Genomic DNA, 12,071 nt, shown 5'->3' with positions numbered 1-12,071 from the left:
CAACCTTGGGCACCCAGAAAGTGGTAGATATGATATTATCTTTGGAAAAACAGACTAGCAGGTGGTTTTCTACAATGAAAGCGAATATTATGAGAACTAATAAACAACTGTGGGAAGTACTGGAAATGACGTATCAAAGAATGGTCTGTATGCTCACTGGATAGCAATAATGAAATTGTACCAAGATGGTTGTCTGGACAGATTCAGATGTTCTGCAGGCATCTCGAATTTGTTGTGTTCTTGCAGAAAAGTCTTTTAGCAGATTTTAACTTCTCTAACTCTACCTCCTGAGCATTATTTTCCAAGACAGAGAAGACTTTTCCCCACAACAAAACACTGCCAACTCTTATTTTCGTACAGTTCTTAATCAATGATCTCATTGCAAGTAGTTTCCTCCTTTTTCTTTTCGCCAATACTCCTGCCAGTTGTTTTGTTAATTATTTTTTTGCCTTCTTTTCAATGGTGCCATGCTTCCAAACAGATATATTTGTAGCAATAGCCAAAATACATTGTAGCCTATGGGTCAAAATGATACATTTTTCTTTCATGCCAAAAATCATGAGGATATTAAGTAAAGATCGTGTTTCATGAAGATATTTTGTTAATTTCCTATCGTAAATATCTCAAAATGTAATTTTTGATTAGTTCATGCATTGCTAAGAACTTTATTTGGACAACTTTTATGGCGATTTTCTAATTTTTTCCACCCTTAGATTACAGATTTTCAGATTTTCTGTATCTCGGCCAAATATTGTCCTATCCTAACAAACCACACATCAATGGAAAGCTCATGTATTCAGCTTTCAGATGTATAAGGAGTATGGGCTGGTGTAATATCTTAATGCAACTGCAAGTAAATGTTGTAGTATTGAGTAAATAGTGAGCGTTCAATGAATTATATTTAACACACCAATTGCTGAAAAAAACGCTCAGTGGACAAAACTCTAAAACAGTGTGAAACCTGTGATTCAGCAAATTTTTTTCACATGATTTAGAATCTTTTTACAGTGCGTGCTTTTGAAAAGACTGTTAAGTCTGAAATCTCTCACGGCCTCGTTTTCATCCACGTAAATTTACACGAGATCTCGCGAGACTCCGATGTGTCCCGCGATATCTGACTGGTCTCGCGAGAACGTGATGATATCATGGCAAAACATTTTGCAATGTTTACATTAGGGCTGCATGACTAATAGTTATAAAAATATCACGATCTCTATTCAAACAACCATGCGATCTTATTCATGAATGACTGTGATTCAGCATTGTCTGTTACAACTGTTTCACGCGCTCCACTGACGCTTACCATGTGAACGTTATTGAATACATTCGAATCTGCATTCTTACTGCTGTGGTTTCAGAAAGCAACACAAACAGTCTTTTTAACCACATAATCATCATCATGTCTTTGGTACAGACATTTAAATAACATAAGTACTGGGATAAAAGCTTATAGTTTGGATATAAACACTTATTGTCTACAGTAGCGATCAAAAACGAAAGTATAACACGTATGTAGAGTAACGTTTATTCTCTTCACCAGGAGAGGGGACAACTGCACGTTTAAAAAAATATTTGTCATTGAATTAAACATTCAAGAGATTCCAATAGTGAAAGTCTTTATTAATTGAGACACGGGCTCCTTCATTTTTTTTTTAGTTTTTTTTTTCAGACTTAAGCAATGAACATTATTTCAGAACCAATAGTAAATTATGTCATTTTGTTTAATTTTCTAATCCTTTTTTTCTTCAGAATCGTGATCTCCAGTTTATAAAAGAAAATTGTTTTTCAGTTTACCCAGAATCATACTGCATTTTTATTACTGCATATAATTCATTAAAATATAAGTTTAATTTCATAAAGTACAAGTTCATAGCAAAATGCACCTACATTTATTTATTTATTTTTTTGCATTTTGTGTTTTTTGTTGAATAACATACTATTGTCCCCTATATATTTCATCATTGAGGATTTATTTAAAAAAGTTAAAAAATCTCGTCTCGTCTCGTTCTCGTGAGCCCAAAATCTCGTCTCGTCTCGTCTCGTGAGATAAGTGTCTCGTCACACCCCTACTGTCAGTACAGTGCTTTATTTCACCAACGATTTCCAACATGGCAGAACAGTCTATCAACATCCTCTTGATCATGATTCAGTAATACATTCATAAAAGTGTTTACTTGCTTCATTCGTGGGTAGGGTTGCCACCCGTCCCTTAAAATACGGAATCGTCCCGTATTTGAGAATGAAATTGCGCGTCCCGTTTTGAATCAATACGGGACGGGTTTTGTCCCGTATTTTTTTTTTTTTTTTAAAGCAGCGTCTCATGCAAATAATCACTGCGGTAAAGCAAGCCGCGGTTCAGAAAAACACGGTCAAGCCAGCCGCGATTGATTTTAAGTGTGCGCGCATATTACAGTGATTACGGTAGTTTCAGAAACAACACAGAGAGAACGCGCTTGCAGAGCGCTTTTCATTTAGACGCCCAGGACTGAGAGATAATACTACAAAATGCTCGTGAATTTTTACTTACTTATTTATTTGCATTTCTGCTTTAATATCCGTTTTATTTATTGGTGTACTTGACGGTTCTTTTCTGAGAAATGGGACATTATTAGACTTCAGAGTCTAATAAGTAGAAAAAAAACAATGATCAGTTCTTATTCAGGACGGCCCATATTATATGCAAAACTCATATGAAACCTTTTTACTGCAGCATTTTTGAGATATGGGACATTATTACATTTTAACGGGGTATATAGACCCCATTTCTAAAAAGTAGAAAAAAAACAATGATCAGTTCTTATTCAGGACGTCCCATATTATATGCACAACTCATATGAAACCTTTTTACGGCAGCATTTTTGAGATATGGGACATGATTACATTTTAACGGGGTATATAGACCCCATTTCTAAAAAGTAGAAAAAAACAATGATCAGTTCTTATTCAGGACGTCCCATATTATATGCACAACTCATATGAAACCTTTTTACTGCAGCATTTTTGAGATGAGAAGATTAGAGGAGAAGATTGTTTTAAGTGTGCTGGATTTCCCAGAACTGTATGAATCATCTAAAATCTCATATTTGGGGTGAGCACACGAGTTAGTTTGCCAGGTAAAAATACAAATATGTACAAAGTGTCCAAACAATACATTATTATGCGTGGTGTTATAATAAACTATATCTTTCAAAAGTTTGAATAATAATAATGACAATAATTAATGACACAAACACAATTTTCCGTTTTATTTAGACTTTTAAGGAACTGTAACTATGGCAACGTCCGCCCCCAGACTGCGTCGCGAACACCGCCTCAACTGCACAAAACGCTTCCACTACAAGAGAAGGCGGCAGCCGCGCGGCGATTTCACCGCTTGCCGCGTCCCGTGTGAAAGGGCCTTGACTTGACTAACCGCATTCATCATTTACCGTTACAGCGCATGCTAATATTTAGACCATTCTTACCTGTAAACGACTTAAATCGCCACCGATTAACAACAAAACACTGATTCGCCAAACAGATATGATGATTTCCTAAATAAATCTATTTTATTCCGCTTCCAAAAAGTACATTAAACTACACACACACTACGAGTTATCACGCGGCCAGAGCCATACAGAGAAGCCACTGGCTACAGTCTGCGCCACGTCCAGCTGTAGCGAAGACGTCCCACTAGCTACAGTCTGCGTCACGTCCAGCTGTAACGAAGACGTCGCACTAGCTACAGTCTGCGCCTCGTCCAGCTGTAGCGAAGACGTCCCACTAGCTACAGTCTGCGTCACGTCCAGCTGTAACGAAGACGTCGCACTAGCTACAGTCTGCGCCTCGTCCAGCTGTAGCGAAGACGTCCCACTAGCTACAGTCTGCGCCACGTCCAGCTGTAGAAAAGACGTCCCACTAGCTACAGTCTGCGCCATGTCCAGCTGTAGCGAAGACGTCCCACTAGCTACAGTCTGCGCCACGTCCAGCTGTAGCGAGGACGTCCCACTGGCTACAGTCTGTGCCACGTCCAGTTGTAGCGAAGACGTCCCACTGGCTACAGTCTGCGCCTCGTCCAGCTGTAGCGAAGACGTCCCACTGGCTACAGTCGGCGCCACGTCCAGCTGTAGCGAAGACGTCCCACTAGCTACAGTCTGCGCCACGTCCAGCTGTAGCGAAGACGTCCCACTAGCTACAGTCTGCGCCACGTCCAGTTGTAGCGAAGACGTCCCACTAGCTACAGTCTGCGCCACGTCCAGTTGTAGCGAAGACGTCCCACTAGCTACAGTCTGCGCCTCGTCCAGCTGTAGCGAAGACGTCCCACTGGCTACAGTCGGCGCCACGTCCAGCTGTAGCGAAGACGTCCCACTAGCTACAGTCTGCGCCACGTCCAGCTGTAGCGAAGACGTCCCACTAGCTACAGTCTGCGCCACGTCCAGTTGTAGCGAGGACGTCCCACTGGCTACAGTCTGTGCCACGTCCAGTTGTAGCGAAGACGTCCCACTGGCTACAGTCTGCGCCTCGTCCAGCTGTAGCGAAGACGTCCCACTGGCTACAGTCGGCGCCACGTCCAGCTGTAGCGAAGACGTCCCGCTGGCTACAGTCTGCGCCTCGTCCAGCTGTAGCGAAGACGTCCCACTAGCTACAGTCTGCGCCACGTCCAGCTGTAGCGAAGACGTCCCACTAGCTACAGTCTGCGCCACGTCCAGCTGTAGCGAAGACGTCCCACTTGCTACAGTCTGCGCCTCGTCCAGCTGTAGCGAAGACGTCCCACTAGCTACAGTCTGCGCCACGTCCAGCTGTAGCGAAGACGTCCCACTAGCTACAGTCTGCGCCACGTCCAGCTGTAGCGAAGACGTCCCACTAGCTACAGTCTGCGCCACGTCCAGCTGTAGCGAGGACGTCCCACTAGCTACAGTCTGCGCCACGTCCAGCTGTAGTGATGGCATCCCTGAAGCTTTTTTGTGTGCCATGTCTGACAGTAGTGATGACATCCTCCAAGCTACAGTCTCTGCCATGTCCAGCTGTAGTGATGATGTCCTTCAAACTACAGTCTCTCCCATGTCCAGCTGTAGTGATGATGTCCTGCAAGATACAGACTCTGCCATGTCCGACAGTAGTGAAGACGTCTCTTCAGCTTGCTGTGACATGTCTGAGTGTAGTGTTGATGCACCTCAAGCTACAGTCTGTCAGACAGAGGACACTGTGCCACCCCAGTCAAACCAGCTGCAGGATGGAACAACAATTATTGGTCAGTTTGCTACCTTAACCATAACCTAATCCAACACATAGGCACACTTAATCAGCAATTCAGGAGTTTAAACTAACTTTAATATGCACTTTGTTTTTATTTTACAAAAAAGGAAAAGTTTTTTAGTGTGACAAATGAGTTTTTAAGGAACAACTATTCAGTGCAGTATCTTAATTGATATAATTGATATTATATATTGATATATATAATTGATGAAGTACTGTCACCGATTGACATTTTGTGTCAACATCTCTTATTTAACTTTTAACAGACATCAATTCACGCCGTTATAAGATTGGCAGTCACCTGGGGAAAGGAGGCTTTGGAACCATTTATGCTGCGACACGTTTGGATGATGGCCTACAGGTATCAGTTTTCACTACTTACAATATCTTGATAATTATTTTTGCCTTATATTATATTCATCTGACTAATGCAACTACTCTGTTAATCTTATATTCACTATTAAGAGCACTTGACTTATTAGAATTTAAATTGTCCATGTCTGTTCAGGGTTAATGATTGAAATGTTGTGAACTCTGCTCATAAATGAATTGAAAATCTTACATCTCCTTTGTGTTTTGTTGATCAGGTGGCGATAAAATTCGTCTCCAACAGGAACGCGAAGTTCATCAGCATTGTAAGTAGCCTGTGCTCTCTCTCTGTTTCTCCTCTCAGTTACTGTTAAATTTAAAACATCTCATGAACATGGATGCCATTGCAATTGATTAATATTGCCGTTGTCAACAGTTTGTCCAGGAATTTTTTAAGTCTTATAGCCATCTAACAACTGTCTTCTTGTAGAATGGTGGTTTCAAGCCTCTTCCACTGGAGGTCGCTCTGTTAATTCTGGCAAACCAAGGGCCCAAAGTTCAGGAAATCATCCAGCTTCTGGACTGGCGGGTGGAGTCTGACCACTACGTTTAGGTCCTAGAACGGCCCATGCCCTGTGAGGAACTGAACTGGTTTCTCTTGCGGCAAGTAGTAACCCTTGAAGAGGACGTGGCAAGAGTCATCATGCGCCAGGCAACATTCGCAGCTCAAACATGCTGCCGACGTGGAGTGTTGCACAGAGATATTAAGATGGAAAACATTCTTATTAACCCGGACACACTTGAAGTCAAATTAATTGACTTTGGCTGTGGTGACTTCCTCAACGATGAAGGTTACACTTCCTTTGCTGGTATGTATGATCCCTCAAAGCTGTAAAGTGGGTCTCAAACTCTAGTGATGAGTTGAAGATCCAATGTTGTGAATCAAATGGAATGGAATCATTTCTTGCACAATAATGAATATCTAGTTAAAATCCTATGTTAATGGAAACAAAATCTCTTCTTCAGGCACAAGAGAGTACTGCCCTCCTGAGTATCTGTTGACCGGCAAGTACCACGGGGAACCAGCGACAGTGTGGTCACTCGGGATCCTCTTGTTTGCACTGCTGTGTGGCGATTTCCCAAAGATAGAAGACCTGGAAAAGATTAACAGCAACACCTGGGCCAAAGATGGCTTATCAAAAGGTGAGATCTTCACTTCAGTAAAAGACAACTATAAATCTGAATCATACAAAATAGAACTTGCATGTAAATTTGAGGTAATAATCAGACTCTCTCTCTTCATTCTGCATAGAATGCTGCGATATTATTTGCCGCTGTCTGCAGCTCGACCCAAAGCAGCGGATTGACCTGGAGAAACTCGGTCTCCACGACTGGTTTACGGCTTGACAGGAAGCCAGTGCTGCTTTAAGGCCATAGAAAATCACAGAAATAGAGGAATCTACCCTGATGGAAAGATTCCAAATCCCCAACCCTGAACTGAGATTTCAAATAAAAAATATTTATTATTTTTTCCCGACTTTTCAAAATTCTGGATAACATGATCATCAGTTCTTACTAAGAGTATTAAGCCCACATGGAAACAGATACAGTAATAATAAAGATAAAAAAGATTTAAGAGTCTGCTTAAGGAGCCACGGAGTTATCTCCTTTATGGTAAGTACCTCATGCTTATTTTTATATTTTACTATGTTTTCTTCATATTTTTGTTTGTTTGTTTGTTGGACCATGTGACTTTTGGTGATCATATAGCTACATATGTGACCCTGGACCACAAAAACAATTATAAGTAGCACGGGTATATTTGTAGCAATAGCCAAAAATACACTGCATGGATCAAAATTATAGACTTTTCTTTTATACCAAAAATAATTAGGATATTAAACAAAGATCACGTTCCATGAAGATATTTTGTAAATTTCCTACCATAAATATATCAAAACTTGAAATGCATTGCTAAGTATCTCATTTGGACAACTTTATAGGCAATTTCCTCAATATTTAGATTTTTTTGCACCATCAGATTCCAGATTTTCAAATAGATGTATCTTGGACAAATACTGTCCTATCCTAACAAACAATACATTAATGGAAAGTGTATTTATTAATCAGCTTTCAGATTACAAAACATTGACATATGACTGATTTTGTGGTCCAGGACTGTTTTATATGATTTTCACCTTAGCGAAGTGTCCTGTATTTTTTTATAGACTGTTTATGTTTACATTTGCATAATAATATTTCTCACCTACGTAGATTTGAACCCTGTGGATCAATACAGACGACTTAAGGAGAGGGAAGAAACCCGTTTTGAAAATGAAGGTAGTAATAGCAAAGTTCCTTTCAGGGTATTCTGTAGTCTTTGGTAATTGTAAAATGTACAGTGTCTATTTCGCCACTAGGGGGCGCAGTGTTTCCAAGTTTACACCAGTTTGCCTTGCCCCAGTTTTAGGGCCAAGCAACTGTATATTATACTCCACAGAACAGGACTGTGTAGGCCCACATAATGTGTGGCCAAATAACTCAAACTAGTAGAAAGCTTTACAAAAATCAACATTTACAACTCAAGTTTAAGCAGTTCAGTTTAGTTCAGTCGTGTTGTTTTGTGGTGGAACCGTAATAGAGAGCAGGGGCGTAGCAACCGAGGGGGGGGGGGGGGCACATGTCCCCCGCACTTTTTGACCTAGCACCAATATTTCCGCCATTGTTCTCTGATTTGTTACTTAGATTTGAGTGAACTAACATTTAGCCAATCACAGCGCAAATCTCTTGGGTGTCCTCAAATTGCCACTTTGGTGCTGTAAAATGCCCATTGTTCTTCTATTTAGAATTTATTATACTGTATGAACATCACCATACTGTCCCCCCCCACTTTTAAATTGGCTGCTACACCCCTGATAGAGAGATGGTATTTTTGACATTTACCTACATAGGAAATAAGATTACTTTAAACAGTGCATGCTATTACAATTGATTTGCTATTGTTAAAAGTCATGTTGTCCAATAAGATTTTATTGAATATCTTACTGAACACATTTAAGTGTTTATAAGTCACATTTAAGTTGTGACTTACAATCATGTTTCTGTCTAAAGGTGGTGAGAATTAAGTGTTGGACTCATAAAGAGCATCCTGACGTATCCTCCCTGTGTGCGCTATTGATATTCTGAAGAAGGTAATCAATGCCCGCTGACTAAGATAAAAGCTTGATCCTCTCAGGTGCAGGACACTCTGCTGCTGTGACGTGACGCAGCATTTTTCTCTCGTCAGAAAGATGCCGGGTCAGCACGGCCTGGAATCGTATTTTTTTTGTAATTTTACATTATTGGAGCAGCATCCTGTTTGTTGTCTCACTGGCTCGGGTGTCATTTTCAGATATTTCATAAAGCGGTGACCGCACAGACCAAAGTAAATATAAAACTCTCTCTGGGTTCCTGTATGACTGTTATATAAAAGCCAGTAGAAGATTTGATTGGGTCACTCGTATCACACTCTACAAAAAAAACAAAAAGAAACGACATGAATTTTAAATCATTTTATCTGTTGATTTAAGTACATGTTGCAATGTTTTTATCTAATTAGTAAAATGCTAAACTCGTAGTTAATGAAGAAATATTCCAAGTGTTTATTTTTTTCCAACCTTTTTTAAATGATCTCTCAAGCTAAATAATGTATCAATAATGTAATCAATTATACAGTATATAAGACCAATTAGTTGTGACTGGGTCACTCCTAAAATGCGTTTTAATAGACTGGATAAAATAATAAACTCACAAATTTTTAAAGATGAAAATTATATTAGTTAAATTAAGTGAATTTAAAATTTTGAATTTTAAAATTATTTGTTTTAAATGCATTTTGCTATTTTTTCATGTCCTTGGTGCTGCACTAATTTGTAAAATAATAAATTCTAAACAAATATTCTAAATGTTTCTTTTTATTTTTTTATTTTTCCCTTTTCAAATTAAAAACAAAACATTTTCTTGGGAAATTAGTTTAATTTTTGTCATCAGTTTTTACTGTTTTCTCAATACTTTCTGCAAGTTTAGTCATTTGTAAATACTTTTAACTAGCAAAAGTCATTAATTTCCTTAATGACATCATCCTACAGGAAGTGACATAATTTTGGAGGGAAAGCAGCAGCACAAACACCAGTAAGTTAAACAATAGATTTGACAGATTCTTTGGTGTTTTGTGGTATTATTAGCTGGTTTGTTTCACTTTAAAACTGAAATCTGTAGGACAAAAATATATCAAAATATAAAATGAATTAAAAAGAAAAAAAGAACACAGTTACAACTTCTTGTACAGTAAGTTATGCTTTTTATTTCCAACCTGTTCTTTTTTATTGCCATTGCTGTAAATCATTTTAAATTTGTGTTTTTTCCTTTAAGTCCTTTATTCCCTTGTATAATAATATATCTTTAAATTACAACACAAACATATTTGTATAAGTTCAAAAAGTTGAGTTTTTAAAATTCATATTAATTGGATTATGCCTGGATGTGTTTTAAAGTTATTGTTAGTTATGAAATGTGATTTTTATGTAGTGTTGAAGAAATGATCCACACAGCAACAACTCAAACATGGCCAAGTAACAGTCACATTTACTGTAATGTTTACAGTGTCATAAAATTTCATTCAGTTCTTTTACTTTTGCAAATCTGTTAACCATAAAGTGTTATAAACCCCATCCCATACATTTCAGTAGAGTTTGCCATCTAATAAATTCTGGTACATTTAGTGTGTAAATTCATCCTCTGTAATACCTGACAGTGTAAACTCTACATTATAGATTCTCATACTATAGTAGCTTGTGTGCTGTTAAGTTTACAGTGTAATAAAACCATCTGTCTCTTATGTAGATCCAAAACAAAAATATTCTCTACCAAAAATAGTCAAATAATGTGGGTTTATAATAATTTCATTTGATTACATATCTTCTCTTGTGAGTTGGATAGCGTGTTCGTGTCCCGAATTCTTCGTAAATATCAACGACCTCTAACTGTGGCGACAAACATTCCTATAACAACCAGCGGTACAGTGCCTAAAATCTTAATAGTCATGATATAACAAATATCACAATAATATCATACTCTTTGCTTTTTTAGCAAATAACAGTGAGCGCTCGTTACACACAACTGAATGGTAAAAACTGCAGCGAGGGAGTGAAAAAAAAAAGGTGAAGCCGGACCTTTCCTGAAAACGTCGTACAGTCTCCGATCACTGCCCATACACTGACCAATCAGAGTGAAGGATGTGCGGTTTGTTTTACATTTTGCAGCTATTGCACAAGAAGCTCACTTCTTGTTGATTTTGTGTGTGTGTGTGTGTGTGTGTGTGTGTGTGTGTTTGTGTGTGTAGTGTGTGTGTTTTTGGTATTATCCATCCTCAGCGTATATGTGAGGTGCACATTTTGAGTTCCATTGATTTCCAGCTCTACCAGAGTCTTTGTTTCTCATTCTTGATGTCCTGCAGGGCGTTCTGCACTCTGTAGAGGGCGATGCTGAGCATGTGGCCCTCTCGGTGCCTGCTGGTGGTGAAGCAGGGGTCTCTCAGGAAGCGGCGGAGCCCAGCAGGGTGGCGAGGAGCGGGCAGAGCAGAAGTGCCAGGCTCAGAGTGAGCGCGCTGGCACCGTTGCACTTTTTGCCTCCGTCGCAGCGCGACTGTTGGCACAAAACACCCTTAAAGTCCGGCGGACAGCTACAGCGCTGATTCTGAATGCACGTCCCCCCGTTCTGGCACAACAGTAACTCGTCGTCACACACGTTCGCTGTGGAGAACAGGAGGAAAAAGTTATGTAAAAGTTATGTTATGTTCAAGCAAATACACATTGTTTTTCCTAGACTTGTTTGGAATAATTAAGATTTTTCAATTTATTTATTTGATCAAAAATACAGTAATATGTGACCCTTGACCACAAGTAGCAATAGCCAAAGAGATACATTGTATGGGTCAAAATTGTCGATTTTTCTTTTATGCCAAAATCATTAAAGGAGTAGTTCACTTTCAGAACAAAAATTTACAGATAACGTACTCACCCCCTGTCATCCAAGTTTTATTTTCTTCAGTCGTAAAGAAATCGTTTTTTTAGGACAACATTTCAGGATTTCTCTCCATATAATGGACTTCTATGGTGCCCCTTTCGTCAAAAAACATAATTTCCTTACGACTAAAGAAAGAAAGACATGAACATCTTGGATGACAAGGGGGTGAGTACATTATCTGTAAGTATTTGTTCTGAAAGTGAACTACTCCTTTAAGATATTAGGTAAAGATCATGTACCATGAAGATATTTAATAAAGTTCCAACCGTAAATATATAAAAATGTATTACTAATTTTTGATTAGTAATATGCATTACTAAGAACTTTATTTGGACAACTTTAAAGGCGATTTTCTAAAATGTTAAAAAAAAAAATTTGCACCCTCAGATTCCAGATTTTCAAATAATTGCATCTCGGCCAAATATTGTCCTATCCTAACAAACCATACATCATTAGAATGCTTA

At 38.9% G+C, this 12,071-nt stretch overlaps 1 protein-coding gene and 1 pseudogene across 2 annotated transcripts in view; one reads left to right on the top strand and one right to left on the bottom strand.

Annotated features, from left to right (window-relative positions):
* The first annotated feature begins 4,950 nt into the window (after window positions 1-4,950).
* LOC141292099 (serine/threonine-protein kinase pim-2-like) lies at window positions 4,951-6,951 on the top strand (annotated as a pseudogene).
* A 2,925-nt stretch (window positions 6,952-9,876) lies between these two features.
* The window catches only part of ntng2b (netrin g2b), an 83,811-nt gene continuing 81,616 nt past the window's right edge, over window positions 9,877-12,071 (bottom strand). For both annotated transcript variants that reach the window (XM_073824396.1, XM_073824395.1), the window contains one exon: window positions 9,877-11,333. In XM_073824396.1, the coding sequence (XP_073680497.1) occupies window positions 11,116-11,333 (218 nt within the window). In that variant the 3' untranslated portion in view covers window positions 9,877-11,115. The remainder of the gene's footprint in view (window positions 11,334-12,071) is intronic.

This window comes from Garra rufa, chromosome 19, assembly GCF_049309525.1.
Source record: "Garra rufa chromosome 19, GarRuf1.0, whole genome shotgun sequence".
In the NCBI taxonomy this organism is placed as follows: Eukaryota; Metazoa; Chordata; class Actinopteri; order Cypriniformes; family Cyprinidae; genus Garra; species Garra rufa.
Note: the sequence above shows the minus strand (reverse complement) of the source record. Positions and strands in the feature narration are given on the sequence as shown.